The following is a 24,056-nucleotide window of genomic DNA, read 5'->3' as shown; positions in this document are numbered from 1 at the left end:
TAATAATAATAATAATGGTTTATTAAAATACACATGGTGGCATAAAAACTATGAATTACAATGTGCTTACATAAGTTACAACTAAAAATAAAATTACATTTGTTTCAGAGGGACTGGGATTACAGGCTATTTATAAGTTATTTGCAATTCAGATATAGATAAAGGACAATACTAGAGATAACTAGACTCGTAAGATTAACTTTTTTTTGAAATAGCTGTAAACTGTTTGTGTAAATGTCTTTAATGGGGCTGTGTAGAAATGTTAGCTGTAAACTGTTCGTGTAAATGTATTTAGTGGGACTGTGTAGAAATGTTATCGATGTGGTTCTCATATAATCCTTATCATTGTTCCAGAGTTTATTTTCTGAACCTCTTACCCCATTAAGATTCCTCTCATATGAGCTTTTAAACATGCCTTTATATTTGAGCGGATAAATCATCAGGCGCTAATCTACATTTGTTTGATAATAATAATAACGCAAATATTTATACAGGATAACCAATCAGTTCTATTAAAAAAGACTGTTATCAAAAGGGTCCTGTATTGAATGTCCACCAAGAAGTTTTGATTGTACTTTTTGCTCTATTTAGAAGGTGGTGGAAACGCGGCTATTTTTAATTCTTTCAAGCTGCAAACTCGTTCACCAGTTTTCATGTCAAGGTTTTATCGAGTCGGCAAATTTGCTTTTGTGAATGCTTCCAATCAAGCATTTATTGTTTATCTGATGAACGTGAAAGTGCGGAGAGTGCGACCTTTTCCCACTGCGCCAATACTCAGCAACGCTCATACTTTATGCAATTTGGATCACTTTCAAAAAAACTCCGCTAAGTCCCATGCGTATTCACCCTTTTTTCCCAAGAGCCAAGTTTACCGAGTCGGCAATTATTGAACGTGTCCAGTTATGAAATATTAAAGCGTTGATTACCAGTCGTTGAACCTAGAGTGCGTGCTTTTGTCGCAGTATTGAGATGTCTTATTAGAACCTTTCTGGTGACTCATTGTCATATTTTTATGAAAACAAGAATATTTCTCATAGTGTAGCAATTGAATATTAATCAAGCGATCGTATAAATGAAGACACCAATTTCAGGTAATTCAAACTGTTTTTAGTCCGAAGACTGTCCACAGTGAATATCAAATACCACTTCAAATTATCCCTGGCGTGGAAGGATTGTCAAGATTCAAGTCTGCCTCTTCGAAGCCAGGTTTGTTCGTAGTTCATATTTTTTGCTTTGGCTTGTTGGATGACTAATTGCGGGTAATAAATCTTATTGATGAAAACGGTGATATCAGTCGCAAGTTGTACGGCTCATACTGCTTAATTCAGTTTCCCGAAGAAAGTTATGATTCTTTTAAACTTTACATAGCAGATCAGAGTTTCTGTGCATGATTTATTTTGAGTGTTTTAATAAATCCCGGCTGCCCGAAGTTTTCTGTGAACCTGCAAAACAGTCCCAAACTTCAGCCTACTGATGTTACTTCGATGATAAACATTGAAGGGCAAAATGTAACTATGAGAATTGTCACTGAACAAAGCATAAAAAAACTAACGTTGCCAGATTTGATTTTTTTTTATCACCATAACATTGTAATATAGAAATTTTTGGTAGAGAGTAAATAAACTGCTAGCCGGTTGAAAAGAAAACACGTACAGCCGTATATTCAAAAGTTGTGAAGGTTTTCTTTGACTTAAACAATATTCTCAGAGTATTGTTTTGTTTATATCAAGTTAACTACCATTTGTGCTATTAACTGTCTAAATGATTACCCTGCATCAGTAAGCCGATTTGTAAAAGTGTGAAACTGCCTTGGAATTTAATTGCACTGGCTTGGGTTTACTTGAGAGCGTTTTAGTTCAATTTTGGAGTTACCATCGAACATAAAATAATATCATGCTCCGGCTAAAACAGAACACAAAGTCTTTTCAGGAGTCGAAGCGTGGTTTTCCAGTTTTGTTAACGTTGCTGAACACAGTTTCTCTGACGCAATTATTTCAGCGCACACGTGATCTGAAAAAAAATCTCCCCATAAAATAACTTTATCCCCTACTGTTAACATTTTCATTATGAGTAGATATCAATTCAATGGGATTTTCTAGTAAAAATGTGAGTACCAGCTGATAAAAATGGCTATCAGTTGTCTGTAGAAATATAGTCGGTTTTCTCCTTTTGTTCTATCGCGTGACCCCAGCCGCGCACAATCGTTGAGCATGCGTACTCACGGGAAAGTTTCGTTGACTTTCAATAGCCATTGAAAGAAACGACGATATTTTCATATGTACTCATTAAAAATTTGTCGAAATTTGACAAAATTTGCCAAACCTGAAAATTAAAGTGGAACAGAGGATTTTTTTGACACAATCAATTTTCACCCGATACCTATTTTGTTTAAATATTCAAAATGTGCTTTTTAAAATTCGGTTAAGCTGTTTTTAAAGAATGAGGATTATTTGGTGTAACCTAAGGACAAATTTATAACAAAAGAGTGAATAATGGAAAATGTTGACAGCGGTATAAAAAGTTAAAGAAGCTTAATTAGCTAAGCAATTATTTGTATTCCTGAAGTTCATCAAAATGAGTTGATTTCTACTCCGTCGTTTTACACAGAGATGTATACAGGATTCAAATACTATCATCAGTGGAATTTAAACAGTCTTATTTAACGTGATCAAGAATAAAGTTAATTTTTATTGATTGATAACGAATGTACTTCAGTTAATTATAATTGGGTTTTGCCATCATAATGTTCAAAATTTTAGATAGTCCTTGTCGGGTAACTTAAGAATTTTGCTCTGAGCAGAGCGTTTGGCCGTATTTCGGGAAGGAAGAGTAATACACCAGTTAAACACTGCTCCATGACGATTCAATTGTTAGGAAAGACTAAGAAATGGTTTGGGAAAAAAACGAACAAGCAAATAATAAAAATTAATACTTCCATTGCCAATGATTTAAAATGGTAGTATTCACAACGTATGCTAAAACTTGTTATTTCTTTACAGGTTTACAGAATTACGCGAACGACAAGAAATACCACGATAGAAAACCTTCATAAACAATAAAATATTAAAACTTCCACCGTCCTTAACAGGAACTTGCAGCTAACTTCTTTGTCTGTGTTATTGATTATTTTTACATGCCAAACCTGTGTTAAGTGCTCTCTTTTTTCGTATAAATGCATTCAGATAAGGAAAATATTTATGACTACTCTCCCGATCATTGCAGCACTTTGCTTTTTCCAATTTGATATCTTAAAATTTTTCTCTTTTCGACACCACAGGTTTGGTATCCTTACCAAAACGATTACTGTTACTCTTCACGAAGAACACCAACAAGCTTAGACATAAGCGATGTAAGGAATATAAACATTGTTTTCATACTAGGAGGTAATTATTATTGACCCATAATTTATTCTAAGAAATGCTTTTGCATTCCTTGAAAATAATTGTGGGTTAAAAACAATGTTAAAAAAATATATTTGCATATCCAATCTGGTTTTGTAAATATACAAAGAAAAAATACAAACATTCAAAACAAATTTAAAAAGAGAAAACAAAAAACTGATGAAACACGAAGAAGGTACGTAAACATAAGGTAAGTCTGTAATTTTCTTGAGCCCTGGGGACTAAGTGCTCCGCCCAAGGGGGGAGAGCCCTGGGGACTAAGTGCTCCGCCCAAGGGGGGAGAGCCCTGGGGACTAAGTGCTCCGCCCAAGGGGGGAGAGCCCTGGGGACTAAGTGCTCCGCCCAAGGGGGGAGAGCCCTGGGGACTAAGTGCTCCGCCCAAGGGGGGAGAGCCCTGGGGACTAAGTGCTCCGCCCAAGGGGGGAGAGCCCTGGGGACTAAGTGCTCCGCCCAAGGGGGGAGAGCCCTGGGGACTAAGTGCTCCGCCCAAGGGGGGAGAGCCCTGGGGACTAAGTGCTCCGCCCAAGGGGGGAGAGCCCTGGGGACTAAGTGCTCCGCCCAAGGGGGGAGAGCCCTGGGGACTAAGTGCTCCGCCCAAGGGGGGAGAGCCCTGGGGACTAAGTGCTCCGCCCAAGGGGGGAGAGCCCTGGGGACTAAGTGCTCCGCCCAAGGGGGGAGAGCCCTGGGGACTAAGTGCTCCGCCCAAGGGGGGAGAGCCCTGGGGACTAAGTGCTCCGCCCAAGGGGGGAGAGCCCTGGGGACTAAGTGCTCCGCCCAAGGGGGGAGAGCCCTGGGGACTAAGTGCTCCGCCCAAGGGGGGAGAGCCCTGGGGACTAAGTGCTCCGCCCAAGGGGGGAGAGCCCTGGGGACTAAGTGCTCCGCCCAAGGGGGGAGAGCCCTGGGGACTAAGTGCTCCGCCCAAGGGGGGAGAGCCCTGGGGACTAAGTGCTCCGCCCAAGGGGGGAGAGCCCTGGGGACTAAGTGCTCCGCCCAAGGGGGGAGAGCCCTGGGGACTAAGTGCTCCGCCCAAGGGGGGAGAGCCCTGGGGACTAAGTGCTCCGCCCAAGGGGGGAGAGCCCTGGGGACTAAGTGCTCCGCCCAAGGGGGGAGAGCCCTGGGGACTAAGTGCTCCGCCCAAGGGGGGAGAGCCCTGGGGACTAAGTGCTCCGCCCAAGGGGGGAGAGCCCTGGGGACTAAGTGCTCCGCCCAAGGGGGGAGAGCCCTGGGGACTAAGTGCTCCGCCCAAGGGGGGAGAGCCCTGGGGACTAAGTGCTCCGCCCAAGGGGGGAGAGCCCTGGGGACTAAGTGCTCCGCCCAAGGGGGGAGAGCCCTGGGGACTAAGTGCTCCGCCCAAGGGGGGAGAGCCCTGGGGACTAAGTGCTCCGCCCAAGGGGGGAGAGCCCTGGGGACTAAGTGCTCCGCCCAAGGGGGGAGAGCCCTGGGGACTAAGTGCTCCGCCCAAGGGGGGAGAGCCCTGGGGACTAAGTGCTCCGCCCAAGGGGGGAGAGCCCTGGGGACTAAGTGCTCCGCCCAAGGGGGGAGAGCCCTGGGGACTAAGTGCTCCGCCCAAGGGGGGAGAGCCCTGGGGACTAAGTGCTCCGCCCAAGGGGGGAGAGCCCTGGGGACTAAGTGCTCCGCCCAAGGGGGGAGAGCCCTGGGGACTAAGTGCTCCGCCCAAGGGGGGAGAGCCCTGGGGACTAAGTGCTCCGCCCAAGGGGGGAGAGCCCTGGGGACTAAGTGCTCCGCCCAAGGGGGGAGAGCCCTGGGGACTAAGTGCTCCGCCCAAGGGGGGAGAGCCCTGGGGACTAAGTGCTCCGCCCAAGGGGGGAGAGCCCTGGGGACTAAGTGCTCCGCCCAAGGGGGGAGAGCCCTGGGGACTAAGTGCTCCGCCCAAGGGGGGAGAGCCCTGGGGACTAAGTGCTCCGCCCAAGGGGGGAGAGCCCTGGGGACTAAGTGCTCCGCCCAAGGGGGGAGAGCCCTGGGGACTAAGTGCTCCGCCCAAGGGGGGAGAGCCCTGGGGACTAAGTGCTCCGCCCAAGGGGGGAGAGCCCTGGGGACTAAGTGCTCCGCCCAAGGGGGGAGAGCCCTGGGGACTAAGTGCTCCGCCCAAGGGGGGAGAGCCCTGGGGACTAAGTGCTCCGCCCAAGGGGGGAGAGCCCTGGGGACTAAGTGCTCCGCCCAAGGGGGGAGAGCCCTGGGGACTAAGTGCTCCGCCCAAGGGGGGAGAGCCCTGGGGACTAAGTGCTCCGCCCAAGGGGGGAGAGCCCTGGGGACTAAGTGCTCCGCCCAAGGGGGGAGAGCCCTGGGGACTAAGTGCTCCGCCCAAGGGGGGAGAGCCCTGGGGACTAAGTGCTCCGCCCAAGGGGGGAGAGCCCTGGGGACTAAGTGCTCCGCCCAAGGGGGGAGAGCCCTGGGGACTAAGTGCTCCGCCCAAGGGGGGAGAGCCCTGGGGACTAAGTGCTCCGCCCAAGGGGGGAGAGCCCTGGGGACTAAGTGCTCCGCCCAAGGGGGGAGAGCCCTGGGGACTAAGTGCTCCGCCCAAGGGGGGAGAGCCCTGGGGACTAAGTGCTCCGCCCAAGGGGGGAGAGCCCTGGGGACTAAGTGCTCCGCCCAAGGGGGGAGAGCCCTGGGGACTAAGTGCTCCGCCCAAGGGGGGAGAGCCCTGGGGACTAAGTGCTCCGCCCAAGGGGGGAGAGCCCTGGGGACTAAGTGCTCCGCCCAAGGGGGGAGAGCCCTGGGGACTAAGTGCTCCGCCCAAGGGGGGAGAGCCCTGGGGACTAAGTGCTCCGCCCAAGGGGGGAGAGCCCTGGGGACTAAGTGCTCCGCCCAAGGGGGGAGAGCCCTGGGCCACTTATTAATGACTAGACCGGGAACTTTCTTAGGTTATGTTAACACTTCAGGTATACCGGATAGGTTTTGTGCAGGCACGAGAACTGTACCGGATATGGCTTCTGTTCAAACACAAGAACGGTGATTTAGGTTAGACTTTCTGTAATGCAACCAAGCTGCGCCTTGTCTTAAGTGGAGGGTCACATGTCGCATAACATTTGACTTTATCTTTAAAGGATTCAACTCGCATTTTATCTATGAGATAAAGACAAAAGACTATGACGTCATGGGAGTAAATGTATTCCATTTCAAACTAATGAGATTCTACTTCGGAAAAGGGGTTTAAAACATCGCTATACTACTCCACTGGTTTAGTAAGATATTCGGAGTTCACTGAACACGAAAAGAAAAGTAAATAAATGGAAGAATAAACTCCCTCAAACTGTCACGGTTACAGCGACAGGATATTTATTTACTTTTTTGTTTGCTTACAAGACAATCAATTTCTTCCTAAAAGTACCACAGTTACCGCAAAGCAGAGGAATCAAGAATCACTTGTATCAGGCAACAATAGATGAAAATAAAACATAGATGAAATAAATGAAAATAACAGCTATTTTAATGTTGGTTATGCGGATGCCAGTGACAGCCATGGAGGTTTCAGAAACTATGCGGTAGAGCACAGAATGTGTTTGTATTAACCAGGTGTCCGTATTACAAGAGAGGTTTGATATTAAAGTCAAAAATACACTTTTTGAAACAAACTACGAAAAAAGAGAGAACGTGCCATTAGCATCTTCAAACTAAACATTTCTTTTTCTTCTATTCATTTCCCTCGTTCATCAATCAGGAGCTAGTCTAACATTCTTTCATTCTAGTCACTCTACATTTCTGTTTGCTACCAACGCTGCCATATTTTTATTTCTTCACCACCACACCTTTGTTGTTCCTATCCAACTGCCATTATGGCTTTACAAACCCTGAAAAACTTATTGCGTCGGGAAAAGAATATCTACAGAATATGATAAAACTGAATAAAATAATTGCACTTATTGTTTTTGCATTCCAAATGAGAGATTCGAATGAGAAGTTTCAGAACACTAATTTACTGATGAGTAAAGTAATGACCTGTAATCAGTAGAGATTTCAGAATGAACATACACTCAAATAATAATAATAATAATAATATTTATCCAGGGAGCCCACTCGCCTTAGCGGTTTTCAGTGGGGCCCTGCAGAAAGATAAATCCTACTGAATGAGATGTTCTCCTCAGCTGCTTTATACCTTTGGAAATGAAAAGAAATGAAAGTATACTATGTATTAGCTTTTACAGCCTTATTAGAGTTTTTATTAGAGATTATTATTTTGCATTTGAACAAGCCACAGGACTACAATACTCCAGACCACTGACTAACATGTCACTCTAGAATAAAACAGAGATATGCCACACTGTACTTCCATATGTCGACTCATTTTATTTGAGGGCTCCAAACTTATGCCATATGTTGGAACTATTTCACAGCCAACCATTTCTAGCATTTCTTACCGATCAACATTATTTTCTGTGAGTCTAAATGGCACATAAAACTTCAGTCGTAACTTTTTTTTAAAGCTCAAAGCATATTATCATAATATGATAACACGACACTAGCCTGTTTGAAAATGGTGTCACTGGTTTGCAATAGTCATCTTCTGCATCTTGCTCGACTATGGTACCAAACAGGATTCTATGTTGAACATGAAAGCACAATAGCGGATCCAGGGGAGGGCCCTGGGGGGCCCAGCTCCCCCTTAGGCCCCCCTTATCTCAAGGTCTGGATCCGGTACTGAAGTATGATGTCTCATGATTATTATACATGCAATCTACAAGTGAGTGAACAAGACACAAGTGTGCTCTGTCTCCAGTTCTGCTAAGCATTGACGTGAGTGACTGAAAAGGGACTGTTTGCAATTTAGTACTGCTTAGGTACTGAGTGTTTTTGCCGTTTCAGTTTTCACTCACTCCTCTTTCAACGAAACTCTTCTATATTTGATCAAATGTAGATGCTGCTGGCAGGTGATCAGTGAACAACTTCCTCATCTCCAGAGTCAAGCAACTTGGTGTTTATTTGGCCCAGGCCTCTGCATCAGCCTCACGTGCTCCAGTGTAACCACCTATCTCTGCTGTTTTGTAAAAGGCTGAAAAGAGAAAATAGAAGAATGAAAGATTACACATCACAGTGAGTGGTGTGCGAGGAGAACAACATTAATCTTTTCCTAGCTCTTATGATAAAGGATATTCAGTGAGGTAGCCAAAAAGTCAAATGAACCTCTCCAACAACTTGGGTCATACCCAAGACACAGAGTGGATATGACTCTGAACCAAGACCATGAACCAAGGCAACCAAGACCACACTGTATGTTACTTAGTTGAGTTTGATGAGGACTCATAAACCATAATGCTCACCAAATCTACCAAACACCCTTTGATGGTGCTAGACTCTGTAGTCATTCTTTCTTATAGGAGAAGTCCCCATATTTACCTTCTAGTATGGATGGGTAATTTTCATTCATCCACTTTCTATAATCTGTAACATGCAAAACAAAACAAATCATCAGGATCTCTACACCATAAAAGGAATATCAAAAGGCTAATCAGGGATGGGTCTATGATATAAACAGGGAGAAGGGAGGGAGGGAGGGATGAGCCACCTGATGTAAAGATGCAGCATCTGAGGTACGAAGAGAAAAGCAAATCTGGTTTACTGTGCTTTTCATAAACATGCAAATTCTGAAGTTCAAAAGCCAACTGACATTTGTTTTTTTCACTGCTGTTGATCACCTTAGCGGACCCCTTAGGACACAAAAGTTTACTTCAACGGATTCAATAGGTCATGGTTTGTGATTTGAGATTGGTGGATTTTGATCCATTTGTGTGTTTCTGTGTTTCAAAGTTTGTTGCTTGTGATCATAATTACATTGTATGATTGACGGCGGCAAAAAACGTAATTGTGAGTGTCAGAGTTTGCATGTTTTTGAAAAGCGCAGTACAGAGAAGATGCATGGAACCTGACTGAGAAACCTTGTGTTATCAGTGGTATGACTCAGGCTAGGGTTAGGGTTAAGGTGGCTCACTGACTCATTTGAAACCTTCATCGGGGGTTTTACATGTCACAGTAGCCGCTAGTTGACATATGAAGTACTGTGTGTGGGGACATATAAAGGCAAGAAGGGTTCACCATTCACTTTAGCCCCAGGGACATACTTTCACTTGCATAAAAGTGAATGCACCAGTCATACCCGAGAAGGGAAGTGTGTGTGTGTGTGTGTGTGTGGGGGGGGGGGGGGGGGGGGGGGGGTCAAATGACTGGTGCATTGTGGATTTCGTTGGGATAAAAGGTTTTTCGTGAGAAAAGGTAGCATTTCCTTTTCTCCGTACCATGGGCTCGCTACAAAATTCATCAATTTTCATGATCAACCAGTAAGGGACCACTGCGGCCGGCCATTTAGGGACGACTGCCACAACTTCTCAGAGTTTTGTGTATTGACCAACGCTTTTCAGATGTTACAAGCATTACCCGTACCTCTGCTAGTGTTCATCTGATGCCAAACTCTGTACGCTCCCAAACAGAGAACCACTTCCCCAACTATCGCAGCTTTGACAAATTTTCGAAAATTAGTCTGTCCAAACATGACGACTGAAAACAGTAAAAATTGTATAGGCGTTCTCAACGAGACAGAAGCATGAGTGCGAGGAGATCTGGGATCTACTTACGTGTCGTCTGCGATTGACTGCAGGTTCAATCGTCAAAATGGCGACTTTCTGTTCGAAATTCACTAAACCAAGATGATAGCGATTTTCCGTTTTGCTCTGTATAGATGACGGCTCTTATGAGGATTGCAAGTTAAAAATCGTTACAAAGCGTAAATTTTGAAACTTCGAAGAAGAGATCAAGCACGCTAAGTATGGATAATTCCCAACTGTTGCATTCCTACAACAGTGCGGCCACAGCAACTGCACCGACTATAGGAACAGACAGACTGCTCAGATATTTACCTAAAAAACAAACAGAGCTTCGGCAAGTTGCCATTGATATTCCAGAAACAGGAAGCCTGACTGGAAATCAAGATGCTTTGAAGGATGAAGGAGGTTAGTTTTATCAAAGGTGTTCAGAATCAAAAGCCAACAGTCTCTTGCAATTGTACATAAAATTATGCATATCCGTAGCCTGAGAAACAGCTGTTTCTCCTCACTCCTCGCCGCTTGGGACGTTTCACCTGGAGAGACATCTGCGCCTTCTGGACAGAAATTTCATGCTGATGATGTAAAATTAGACTATGAGCAGTCTCTCTTTTTCTTTGGATTTAGTGCGGAGAGTGCACGCGCAAAGCTGCAAGACGCAAGAAATGAGGGCAGTAACTCAAAAAGTCTCTCCCATCTCATGCCTTCAGTCATGCGTGTGGTCATTTGTGTGTCTTGCGCGTCTTGCTAATGAACTAAGAAAAAAGAGAGACTGCTCATAGTCCAACATAAAATCTGTCTGAAATCTAGTCAGGAGCTCTGATTGGTTGACATAGTAGTTATATTGTTTTAGCTTCTCTTTACAAATGACAGACAAAAGACAAAAGGCCACAAAGGTCTAATGTAAACGCGATGAATCAAAAACAAAACAGTCAATATTTGTGGAATATATTCTTCTCTAGAAGAAGCATTTGAGTTTTGCTAGAGCTCGTTTTTGCAGGCCGCAAAACGTTACCAAATTTGACCTGGAGAAACATAAAATCAAACAAATCCATGACTACCAGATGAATTTTGTTTAATGTTAATTTGCGTTGTCAGTATGGAATGTCTTTCGCTGAAATACAAACGTCTCTCCTGGTGAAGCATCTCTAGTGGTGACGAGAGAGGAGAAACAACTGTTTACGCGGGCTAACATATGCATTATTGACCTAGAAGAGTAAGGTCAAGATAATAGGATGTAGGCCAGGTTCTTTTTCACGTTGATTCGATTCGCTTTATCTTGCCAGCTCACGGATACAGCTACATAATAAAAGTCCATCTTATATAGAGTATATTAATATAGTATATACATATAAGTATATTTAGACCAGTACGTGAACTACTCAAATCCTGAGTGCATGGTGTTTAATACAAGCCTGTTTCGTAGGCCACCGAAAAGGTGACCTACTCTTCAGTTAAACTCCATTATGACACTGAAGCGTCAGGGTCTACATCAAGAAAAGTGATCGCGTGATAAAAAGGGTTACATATAGCATTTGAAATTTAAATTTTTAAGAAATTCTAGAATGAAAAGCGCTTGCTTGCTCTCAATCGCCTACAACTCTTATACGAAACCTAAGTATATTTATATGCACGAAAGAATTTTTAAATGCCAGTTACTTTGGGATTACACTACTCTCAAAAACATGTAATAATATGTTCAAAAATCAATCAATCTCCTGTGATTCAAACAAGTACTTTTTTGGATTGGTTCCATTTTGAAGAGATGCGTTAATACCACTAAGCACTGTAAATTTCAGCCCGTAGTAGCTAGTTTAACGCCACATACAAAACATGTGTACAGACAGACTCTTTCATTGAATGGGACTTGGCCAAATGCTTTATGTATTCTACAGACTGCAACCAATTTATTGACAAGCAAAAGCAAAATATACAACAATAGACTGATTGAACTAAAAACTAACAGAACTGATTTGATGAACAGTGCAGCAACATCCATACAAAATAGGGATCAAAATTCCATAAAGGTGCAGGTCTTGACATATAAAAATTCTAGAACTGTTCAAGATAGAAGAAACTGATGACACACAACTCACTTTGACTATGAAGATTTTTACTGCATAGGTTGTTGAAAGGCTAGTAACCAGGAACCTACTTTAGACATGACTCTTCACAATATATTAATCAAACAATGAAAGGTGTATATTATTGATAAAAAAATTAATTATTTTCATTACTAGAATAAATGAAATAATGTTGCTTTATGTACTTGTTAACAGCAAATAGTTTAAGAATGAGAGGAACAATGAACGATAATGACAGATCCACTCTATCAGTAAGTAACTGGTCAAGTTTTTTTTTTTAGCTTTGGCTTGCATTAAATTATTTCATTTATTTCCTAAGTTTTTATGGGAGTTTATATTGTCACATTGAAATTCTGTTTACTTTAAACTGGCCTCTTTACCAAACTCCATTTCTTGCAATATTTAGTTGAACCTCTCACAAGCAGACTCTCTAGATGCAGGAAAAGTGTCTGGCACTTCAAGGAGAGAGGTCCCCGTCTCAGGGAGGTTTAAATAAAAAACAGTATTTATCTGTGGTTGGGACCATGACTGAGTGTTCACTTGTGAAAGATGTCTGCCTAAGGGAGATTTAAAACACAGTGTTTGTATGTGGATGGGACCATAACTGAGTGTCTCCTTACAGCTGTATAACAGGTATTCACTTAAGGGAGGTTTAAAATGCAGTGTTTTTATGTGATTGGGACCACAGCTGAGAGTCTTCTTATGAGAGGTTTCTGCCCAAGGGAGATTTATAACATCGTGTTTGTATGTGGATGGGACCATAACTGAGTGTCTTTTTTAAGATTCTTAGTTGTTGTTCACCTATGTGAGGTGTCTGTTTGCAGGAGTTCGCATGTCTTTGGTGGCCCTTCGCCACACACTTTTGCCCTGAAGGTCCAGGTGAACCTCAACCCAGTTTCTATAGCATGAAATGCTTGAAGCATTGCTCATCCTCCCCCACCCCCACCCTTAAACTGGGTTGCCAGTCCCCAGCAGTATTCAACTGTCAGATATCCATTTATACATCCTGTAAACCATAAAGAGAGACAGTGGAGAAAACTCTCTTGTCTAAGGAAACAATGTGACCAGCAAGACATCAACTGCTTGGCCACCATCCTTCCATGATGATATTTCACTCGGGCAAGAGGGAAATCTTAGCATTTTAACAAGAAATTATGGAATGTTAGACATCTTGAGGTTTAACCCTTTGCCTCCACCCTCCCTTCTAAGACCACAGCCTTGGTTGAAGAGAAAAAAACCTATAACATTAAGCAATAACAAGGTAATGATAATATATGTATTAAATTTTTATCCTTTTAGAGTGCTATAAAGCCTTTTCCACAAAGATCTTACCCAATCATGAAGAGAGTTAAGAGGGAACTTCAGAGTGTCCTTGCAGAGCGACAGGTAAGAAGACTACTTTAAGTTATCAAACAAGAAAATAGTGGAGTAGCTTTTAGTTCTATTAGTATGGAAGCTTTCATTTTTGGAGGTTTAGCCCAGCTGTTATTTCTTTGAAAAATGTAATTCTTGTTTTACAGGATCCTCACATGTTGTTTATATCCAGAACCAACACACAAATGGATGTGAAGCTTGAACAATAAACAAGATACAGTCTGCACTTAAGAGTTGTTTTATAAACAATCCAAACTTACCCCTTTGTTTGTTTTTTTTTCAGGGCTGGAAAATATTTTGGCTGATCATTTTGAATTTACTCTGCTCTTTTGGACTTTTTGTATACAGTGGATCAACAAACAGCTTAGGTAACAGAAAAAAGTTGCATCAATGACTCTTACGAACAGAAGGGTAACTGGTACATTATAAATTATTACATAATTATACATGTTGGCCAGCACATTAACCATGAGCTCATATTTTTCTCATATTTTTTTCAGCTCTCACATCATTTAGTTACTTGACAATATTTGATCTATTAAGGTATGTTCTTTCTTGAAATCTCTACTGTCAAAGAAATTCATTTTTTGGTTAATGAAACTGTAATTTTACTAACAGATTCCTTGCTATGAGCTAACCATAATTCTTTCTTTTTATTTACAGTCTTTTTACATGTCTTTTATCTCTGTGGGTGTCACTTCAAAAACCTTCCTCCTCCTTTTCTTTTGGGTGAGGAATTTTGTTATAATTTATTGTCATTGCATTTACCAAATATTATAAATATAAAAATCCAAAAATGTCTAAGAAAACATTACTCACAGTTCAATAACTTATTAATGATTCATAAGAAAAAACAAAATAAATTAATGTTTAATGAGTGTCGTTATATCTGATAAAGACGTGGCTAAACTTTACGTCCAATTTTTTAGACCAAAATAACCCCAAGTGTAAATATTAGTGCAAGAATGAGTTGATGTATATCAGAGATTTTGAAGCCGTTCAAAAAACTCGCAGTTGTGTATTATCAGGTGTAAAAACTCTTGGCTTCGCCACGAGTTTTTAAACGGGATAGTAAACTCCTGCTCATTTTTAAACAGTACACACATGACTTGTTGTACGTTGTTTGCAATAATGAATACTTTTTGAAAAAAGTCACAAAAATGTACATGTAAAGAAAATAAATTGACAAAACACAGGTGATAACTAGTGTGTTAATATTGTTTTTCCTTGCTTAGGTATCAGAGATATGAAGTACTGGCTGTGTTTACTAGTACTATTCTTGTTATGTTTGGAGCACTTTTTATTGTGAAAGAAAGGTAACACATCTAAATGTACTTTTTTGCCATCATACATGGAGATTTTATTGAAAACTACCTTTTGATATAACTAAATCTCCTCTGAAAATTTGAGCATTCTCTCTTTTTTGTTATTATTATTTTTTGCAATATTTTTGGCGTGAAGTTGTACTATGTATAATTATTACCACTCAGCTTAGTCCTTTTCTTGATCACACATGGCATGAACCATAACATAGAAGGTTTTTGCGTTTTTTACATTTTGAACTTTCTTAAGCCTTCCTATTGAATTTTTTACTTTACAGCATTGAAAGGATGCTTATGCCCCCAGAAGTTACAACGTAAGTTTGCAAAATTAATTATATCGCTTTAAATCTGTTTCGTTCTATCACTAGCAGAAGATTAGTAAACTATTTTCTTTGCATTCCAGACAAACTGGGAAATTTTTAGTAACACTTTTCATAATACTGTCTAATATTACGCACTTGATAACTGGTCCTGAGGAAAAGGGTTAATTTTTTTCCCAAGAATCTCGCTGAAACATTGAGATTCTCAGGAAACAAAATTGATTGTTACCCCGTGAGGGACCTGTCTTTAAGTGATTTGTCATGTACAAATAATTATTAATTTATGAAAGTGACTCTCGCAGGTGGTCAACATTCGCAGGTAACAGACACTGTTATCCTCTGACGTCATAGATTTTGCAAAGTTGCCCGCTCATAGATTTTGGCAGGAGACAATTCATAGTTAGATGTCATGTGACGTGGAAGTAACCAATGAGAGCATGTGCTGTTGGGAAAAAAAATTCTTGCTATATAACAATTCTAATTATGGAGTTGATTTGCAGAGTTCCATATTATACATTATTTCTGTTTTTTTATTTAATAGGGAAAACCTTCTTCCAGTCACAGTAGTTGGATTATTGTTACATTTACTTGTGACATATGGTGTTACAAACAAACCGTTTATCATAGTGTCCCAAGGTAAGCTATTTAAAAACTACGTTATTGTTCATGTATATATACATGCTGTGACTAGAAGAAATCCTTTATTCTAAATGCATTTACAGACCAGGAAGAACATTTTGTCCTTCTTTTAAAGAACGTGCCTGTGAATCCAGACAAGAGAAAAGTTTGTTAAAGTTTGACAAGTTTTGTACTTTCATGTAGTCTCTTTATGCTTACTAAAAAATTCTTTACATAAACTTTGTGTTTTAGCTGCATCGTCCAATTGGCTCCAGGATGCTGTGAATGATTTTGGACATAGGTGAGTTGTTCAAGCTTAAATCTCCTGGAAATGTTTTACAAATATGAAAAGCTTTTTCTGTCTATTTTGAGAAAGTTCTCTGCTTTGGGATTCTCCTTGATTTTAGTTAGTTGAACAAAGTAAAGCGTTCTTAAGGAGTGTTTCTGTAAGTTACTGCAGATCAATGAGAGACAGAATTAACTTGCTGATTGATTTTGTGATCTGTTACTTGCAGTGTCTGTGGGTTTGCTCCATTCCTAGGCAAAGTTCTCATTCAAAAGTTTAACCCCATAGCTCTTGTGGGGATGGCAGGAGCAGTGTCAGTGCTTACTACTGATGCATTGATAAGTTACAAGTAAGTATCTCTTGTGTTGCTGCTAATCTATTTATATCTTTTTACAAACTTTAATTACCAGTTAATAAAGAGGTGGTCCACACAACCGGAGTAACTCTATGATGTACGGCGGCCAAAGCCAACAGGTTGCCACCGAGCTCAATAGGCTATTGGTACACTCCAAAAACATCATGAAGGTCGGAAACTGGAATGTATGTACAGCGTACAGAAGTAGTAACAATTGCACAGGTAGCAAGAGAAATGACTGGTAGAAACATAGACATCATGGGTATTAATGAAACACATTGGACAGGGCAAGGAAAAATGCAACTGACAGAAGGAGAAACCATCATTTACTCTGGGAGAGATGACGACAATAATAGAGGAGTAGGTCGTATACTGATGTCAAGAAGTGCAGCAAAAGCCCTCATGGACTGGACTTCAATCAGTAAAAGGATCACTCAGGCATGGTTCTATTCCCAACAAATCAAGCTAACAATAATATTGTGCACATCTATGCACCCACAGGAGAGGCAGACGAGCAAGTGAAAGAGGAATTCTACATGAGGCTGCAAGATATACCAGACAAAAGGAACAAACATGATTTGATGATAGTCACTGGAGACATGAACGCTACATGTAAGATGGGAGAAGAAAACTGGGATTATGAAAGAGTGATGGGCAAGCATGGGCTGGGACAGCAAAATGATGATGGAGAAGGGTTTTGTGAACTTTGTGATATGCTTAGTTATCACAGGAACACTCTTCCCACATAAGAATATACACAAGGCAACATGTGTATCACCAAACAGGATAACCAGGAATCAGATTGGTCATGTACTGATAAGATTCGATTAAGGAATTCAGTGAAAGACACCAGGGTTTACAGGTCTGCAGACATCTAGAGGTACCATTGTCTTGTAATGCACAACAGTCAAATTGAGGTGTATGAGGAACCAACCGAAGGAAAAGAAAGGAAAACAGGAAAGGAAAAATGGAAACATCTTGAAGACATTTAGCATAGCCCTGAAGAACAGATACCAGGTGCTTGAGGATGAAGGGCTAGCAATAAAAGAAGAAGATGAAGAAATAGAGTGTGACTTTCAACATGTACAAGAATGGAAACCTCATCAGTAGTAAAGTGAAGTAAAGGCAAGATGGCCTGAACACTTTAAAGAGGTGCTTAATAGAGAAGAACAAGCAAACCCAATAACTGATAATCAGGAGGATGACATCTGTGACACAGTTGAAGAGATAGCAGTAAATGAACCAACACTAGGCAAAGTCAATGCTGCAATAAAAGGATTACAGAATGGGAAATTGACTCCATAACAGCAGAGTTACAGAAAGCAGAGTGACACAGAGTTTTCAACAGAGAAAATACATCAACTGAAGGTATTATGAGAATATTGGAGTATAAGAAGATCTTGAAGAGTTTGAGGTGAGGGCTAATCATCAGACTACATGTAGCAAAGAAAAGAAATACCAAACACTGCACGAATTGGAGAGGCATAACCTTACTCTCTGTTGTGAGAGAGATGCTATACAGGATTATTATTGAAAGCATGAGAAGTGGAGTTGATGACAGGTTGAGGAAAGAAGAGGCAGGATATAGAAAAGGCAGGAGGACGACAGTACAGGTATTTACACTGCGGAACTTCAATGAGCAGGTTAACAAGTGGCAAGCAACACTCTATCTGAACTTCATAGATTTTGAAATGGTGTTCAACTCTATCCACCACGAAAGCATGTGGGCAATCATGAAGAAATATGGAGTCCCAGAAAATGTCATTAGAATGATAAAAATATTCTATGAAGACTTCAAGTGTGCTATAGACGACCAGGGAGAAAAAGACGAGTGGTTTGACATCAAAACTGGCGTCAAACAGGATGTACATGTAATATGTCAGGTTTTTTGTTCTTGATTGATCATGCTGAGAATTGGTATTAGGTGGAAATTCACATTTAAATTAGACGACCTAGACTTTGCAGATGATGTAGTGCTAATATCCTCTACCAAGTAGCAGATTCAAGACAAAACAGCAAGAATGTATGACAAAGCCAGATGAGTGGGATTAACATGTAAAAGACAACAGTCATGAGAATTAAGACAAAGGTGATAAGAATTAATGCAAAGAACCAGGAATGATTATGATAGCTGACGTGAAACCTGTGAGTAAAGAGGTGAAGCAGCATGGATGGAAGATGATTGGACATAGACTAAGACAGGACCAAAGTAGCGACTGCTACACTGTACATAGCAATAACTTGGGCACTAGAAGGAAAAAGAAGAAGAGGAAGACCAAAACCACCTGCAGATGAACGGTTGAAAAGGAAAGTGCAGAGGCAGGATGGCAATTGTAGGACTCTATCAAGGCCTTATGTGTCATGGGGCACAAAGAGGATAGGATAGGTGAGGTGAGGTGAGGTGAGGTGAGGTGAGGTGAGGTGAGGTGAGGTGAGGTGAGGTGAGGTGAGGTGAGGTGAGGTGAGGTGAGGTGAGGTGAGGTGAGGTGAGGTGAGGTGAGGTGAGGTGAGGTGAGGTGAGGTGAGGTGAGGTGAGGTGAGGTGAGGTGAGGTGAGGTGAGGTGAGGTGAGGTGAGGTGAGGTGAGGTGAGGTGAGGTGAGGTGAGGTGAGGTGAGGTGAGGTGAGGTGAGGTGAGGTGAGGTGAGGTGAGGTGAGGTGAGGTGAGGTGAGGTGAGGTGAGGTGAGGTGAGGTGAGGTGAGGTGAGGTGAGGTGAGGTGAGGTGAGGTGAGGTGAGGTGAAAGAGCCAAAGATTCTGCCAGGAACAAGAAGCAGTACTCTTTGACAAAACGTTTCTCAAGTAAATTATAATCTTTGAGCAAACTGCACTAACAAGCTTAATCAATAAGGGTGTCAATTGCATCACTCACTGAAACAATGGAGCTTTGTTGACTTCATTCAGAATACTTGTCTCATTAATAATTTATTAATTTTGGCAAATTCATTTTTGCTGGATTCATGTATTTGATCAATTTTCAAATTTATAAGCACTGGTGTAACTATTTTGTAATGTATTTCTCTTTGGCAGTAAATCATTTATAGCTGATAGTTTCTGTGCAATAGTGACAGCATTTATGATGTGGGCTACCATGTTTCCACTCAGTATATACAGTGGCCAGATATTATTACAGGTAAAAAGTGAATCTTAGCGATAAAGATTATTTTTAACTTAACCCTAACCTGAACCTTTGTCCCAATAGCTCTGACAAAGAAATGAAACAATACAAACCCAGACAAACACTCATATCCTTTCCCCACCATCAGGCAGTACTCCTGAGTTAAAGTTATGGAGAGTAGAGATCTCCTTCACATTTGGAATTTCTTCACTTCCAACAGCAGTCTTGCTCTCCACACTTCTTCCATCTAGGGAGACTCTACAATTGCTACAGTAATGCCCTGTGGTTTCCTTAATTTTTTGCTATTAATTTTTTTTTAAATTTAGACATGCCCCACTGATATAATGAGCCAAATAGACAAGTGCCTCCGTGAGGTAAGATACAACAGAATTTCTTTGAGCAGAAGAGTTTTTTGACCTCTTAACAGCAACTTTGCTAATTCAGCCATAAAAAGCTGACAATACATGTAAGTTCAGTGAACTAATGTGTGCATACAACTGTTTTGGCTCCTTTTTTTCAGGCTTCAACCTTGGATGGTGTTTTAGAATTTAGAAATGAGCATTTCTGGACAGTGTCATTTGGTCGCATGGTTAGTAAGCTTAAACATACATGTATTGTGGTCTCTGGCACTTCGATCCTAGATAGAGAATAATGCCTAAAGAATACTGCTGCTATAGCAATATGACTTTAATGTTCCATGTGATCAATAAGTATTGGTCCGAGTGCCTTTTTAAATAATTGTTATAAACCCATGCAAACCAAAAAAACCAAACATTTTTGATGTTAAAAAAAATCAATCCTTTTTAACTGATAAATACTGTGTATTATTTTAGTTACACTGGTATATTGCACTTCCATCTCACAGAGCCTACAAATGGAATTTAATAAGTAGTTACATAATAATATTAAAAGAGATACTTCTTTCTTGATAGGCAGGCTCCCTGCATGTTAGAATCAGGAGAGATGCCAGTGAACAGGTAAGTTTCTCTTTTCCCGTGGCCATTAATTTTGACTATTAATTTTGGCCACTTGAAGAGTAGGAAGCATAGCCAGGGATTATGGTTATCAGGGCATTAAATATGTACCGTAAAATTCCGAAAATAAGCCCCTCCATGTATAAGCCCCTCCAAATATAAGCCCCCCAAACCGGTAACGCAAAAAACCCTCAGTTAAATCGCCCCTCCAAATATAAGCCCCCCGGGGGCTTGTACTTGAAAAATTGCCCTCAAATACAAAGTAAAACAAAGCAAAAATGGTAAATTTACGTCCAACTTTAAGTCTAACCCAATCGGTTTTGAAACGCAAATTTCCCTCCGTAGATAAGCCCCTCCGAATATAAGCCCCTCCAAAAATAAGCCCCTCAAAAAGGGCCTTTGAAAAATATAAGCCCCGGGGCTTATTTTCGGAATTTTACGGTATTTCAAAGGCTTCATTTTTAAGTTCTGCCTTGGTTGTAAGCTGGATTTCTCCTCAACTACACTTATAAACTAGTGTACCTAATAGAGAGATTCAGCTAGCATGTGCAACAGGCCACATCCGAGTTCCAAAAACCCTCACTTTCAGAATGATGCCAAGTGCACAACCTTTCTTGTGAAAATGAGTTTTATTTGCATGAAAAGGAAAAATCATTTCCATATCAAAGCCTGAGCACCGAACCTCATTTTGATACAGAGACCCGGGGGAACTCCGAAATGGCCCATTAAAACACGTCTTGTTTAGCATTTAGGACACAATTTGTTAGCCTAGTCGTCAGAAGTTTTACTCTGCTTTATTCGAACATTATCTCGTGAAAGTATTGTGAAATGATAGTTTAATAAAACCACGGGTGTAGAAGATAATCAAAAGGACAAAAAAAATTCGAAAATTTTTGTCTCTGTACAGATTAGGTCTGCTGCCTTGCTTGCCTGTGTCAGGCTCGTTCGCACCGCAGCGACAAATAAAAAGGAAAAAAAATATCAGTAAATAAAAGCACGAGTGTAGAGATTAACACAAGGACATGATGAGAAAGAATTCGAAAATGTTAAGAAAAGAAAAAGATAAATCCATGAAGAAAAGGATCTTACCTTGCCTCTTAGTGAACTGTGCTGAAGTGTCACAAAAACTGGGTGACACAAATAATCGTTTAAAAGCACCTAAAAAATGCACGTCCAATGTAATGTTCAAGTAAAGTTCAAAACAAAGATGTAATGTTTAATGTATGACATGTGCTCCCTTTTCCTCCAAGGTTTAAAGGAAACTGAAAAAATGTACACACAATGTTATGTTCAAATGAAATTGAAGAAAAACATGGCATGTGCATGCTGACCTTGACATGGTTGCCACAGTCAGAGGTTTCTGAAATTCCCTGACTTTTTCCCTGAAATTCCCTGACCAACTGAATAATGATGGACTCAACTCTCCTCTCACAGCCATCTCCTGCCTCAACCTATTTATTTATGCTTTCAGCAAGTCATGTGCAGTGTGCATCAGGGTTAATCCATAGCATTTGGAAGTACTGGATGAAGAGGTTTATCTGGGGGACTCGCACCTTTTGTGCCACAGGTGCTAATGTTGAGTGGTGGAGTCAAAAACTTCTAGGGGGGGTCAGGAGGCATCTTCCCCCTGGAAATTTTTATGATTGGAGTCTCTAAAATGCAATTTCATACATTCTCTGGATCACAATTGGTTAACCAGAAAGGTATTTTGAGGCAATAAAAAGGCTCACAAAAAATGAAATATTTGATTTGGCCATTATAACTGTCTGTTTGCAGTTGTCCATTTTTTACTTTATTTAATATTTTAAAAATTGAAAAAAAAAGGAAACGATTTTCATAATTCAAAAAATTATTTTTGTGTGTGAACTACCGGATGTTTACACATCAAACAACCAGATGTGTGTCCAGCGTCCTACTTGTAAAGAAACCCCTGTCAGTACACTGTACATGAATTGACAGTTCGTTTACACAACGTAAGCCAACATCGGCTTGTCATTCAATTTCATGAACAATATTCTACCAATACAACACGATTCATGTCTGTAAAATGTACAAGAAAATTTTAATGTTAGAAAACAGTAAAAGTAGAGGGAAAAGAATAAATATGTACTCTTAAAACTTTCTCTTTTCCTTGACTTCTTTCAAACACTTAACTTTCCCCTGACTTTAGGTGAAATTCCCTGACTTTTCCCTGACCTGTGGCAACCATGCATGAGAAGTTCCAATAAAGTTTTAAAAAGAAAAAATTTAAAATTCATTTTCATTGTAAAAGTTTTAAAAGGCCACATTCAGTTCAGCTGGGTCTAGTGTCTGATGTCTATCATCATTCTGCACTTGAATATCATTCAGTATTTGAAATACACCAGATTTTCACTGACTTGGGGAGTGGTACTAAACATGCTGGGTATGATCATGGTACATTATATATTGCGACATCAAGGCATTGTACTTCTACTCAATTGCGTATTCTAATCTGGTGGTAAAAAAAGTGCATTGTGGTTAAAAATCCAGATGCAGTGTGGGTAGAAATTGAAAAGTTTTGTCCCTGAACAGATTGTCCCTGAACAGATTAGGTCTGCTGCCCAGGCTTGCTCGCGTGGCAGCAATAACCAATTGTTTCACCTCTGGTCAGCTGAGATTCTTGACCTTGTTATGATGAATTTTTATCATTTCTTTCAGTCATTTGCTTACCCCCTCTAACCTTTGTAACAATGAATACTACCATCTGGGAAGACAAAGGCCTTGTTGAAATATCATTCTTTGTTTACAGATGGTGCTTGCTCATGTTACCAACAAGTTATCCAGCCATGTAACTTACCTTACTGTTCAAGTTTTTAAAGATGACTGGATACGAAGCTCAAGTGGCTCAAAGCTTAATATTCCCAGCCTGCAGTCAACTCCTCACAACATGCCTTATTTAAACCAAGGCACCAAGACTATTTACAGCAGTCCCCAGCAGTTCAAAGCAACACTGGCTGCACGAGGAGATGCAAGTTATCCCATAACTATGTCATCTCCTCGAAATAAGGCTTCATAAGTCATAAGTGACAAATGAATACAAGAAAGTACAGTCAAAGCACATTCCTTTAGTTTTCTACTAGAAGCTTAAAGGTTATAATAAAAAAGAAAGCAACAGAGTTCTGTTTTCAAGATTGTGTGATTCTGCTGCACAATTATTTATAGAGCATTTCCTCACGGAACCACATCGACCATATTGTTGCATCAAAATGATGAATTGTCAGTGTTGTTAGCAAGTCAATCCCATGATCGGAGGGCTAGTCCACACTTTCTTTTGTTCCATTTAACTACTGGTATCAATTTGTCATGTGAGTGAAACCCAGGAAGGGGATGGGGTACTCTACGAATATTTGGCTATAGGTGAGCTGCTGAGGGTTTGAAAACCTGACCCTGTTTAGGACAAAAAATTCCTAAAATACATACATAGAAAATGCACTCCATCTTTTAATAGAGCAAATTTATTAAGGTCATTGCTTTTGTAGAGTTGGAGTACACTCAAATTTCATCTGGCAAATTTAATCAATCAGGCAGGCAAGACCCTGTTGACAGACTCACATGAAATTATATACCCTGTTTAGGACAGAGAGATAAAAAACCATACCCAGTCCAGTGGCACATCCCCATACAGGCCATATAAT

General features: G+C 40.8%; 2 protein-coding genes across 3 annotated transcripts; one reads left to right on the top strand and one right to left on the bottom strand.

Moving 5' to 3' along the window:
- Positions 1 to 8,030: 8,030 nt before the first annotated feature.
- On the bottom strand, positions 8,031 to 9,934 carry LOC140943644 (protein CEBPZOS-like). The gene is made up of 3 exons (XM_073392766.1): positions 9,795 to 9,934; positions 8,754 to 8,798; positions 8,031 to 8,409 (listed from the first exon to the last, which is right to left on the bottom strand). Exons 1-3 carry the CDS (start codon positions 9,901 to 9,903, stop codon positions 8,336 to 8,338), a joined length of 228 nt encoding a protein of 75 aa, XP_073248867.1. The 5' UTR covers positions 9,904 to 9,934; the 3' UTR covers positions 8,031 to 8,335.
- Positions 9,935 to 10,017: 83 nt separating this feature from the next.
- LOC140943143 (zinc transporter 6-like) lies at positions 10,018 to 24,026 on the top strand. 2 transcript variants are annotated; one of them, XM_073392199.1, is made up of 16 exons: positions 10,018 to 10,360; positions 12,232 to 12,287; positions 13,336 to 13,422; positions 13,694 to 13,778; positions 13,911 to 13,953; positions 14,074 to 14,139; positions 14,646 to 14,726; positions 15,011 to 15,046; positions 15,594 to 15,688; positions 15,923 to 15,971; positions 16,186 to 16,305; positions 19,339 to 19,441; positions 19,753 to 19,800; positions 19,947 to 20,015; positions 20,359 to 20,403; positions 23,171 to 24,026. In XM_073392199.1, the coding sequence occupies exons 1-16, from the start codon at positions 10,177 to 10,179 to the stop codon at positions 23,435 to 23,437; spliced, it is 1,434 nt and encodes a 477-aa protein (XP_073248300.1). In that variant the 5' UTR covers positions 10,018 to 10,176; the 3' UTR covers positions 23,438 to 24,026. The 2 variants fall into 2 exon arrangements, with proteins under 2 accessions (XP_073248300.1, XP_073248301.1); XM_073392200.1 differs by lacking the exon at positions 19,753 to 19,800.
- Positions 24,027 to 24,056: the final 30 nt, after the last annotated feature.

Source organism: Porites lutea, chromosome 7 (assembly GCF_958299795.1).
Source record: "Porites lutea chromosome 7, jaPorLute2.1, whole genome shotgun sequence".
NCBI classification, from domain to species: domain Eukaryota; kingdom Metazoa; phylum Cnidaria; class Anthozoa; order Scleractinia; family Poritidae; genus Porites; species Porites lutea.
The sequence above is the reverse complement of the archived record's forward strand: the minus strand, read 5'-3'. Positions and strand labels throughout refer to the sequence as shown.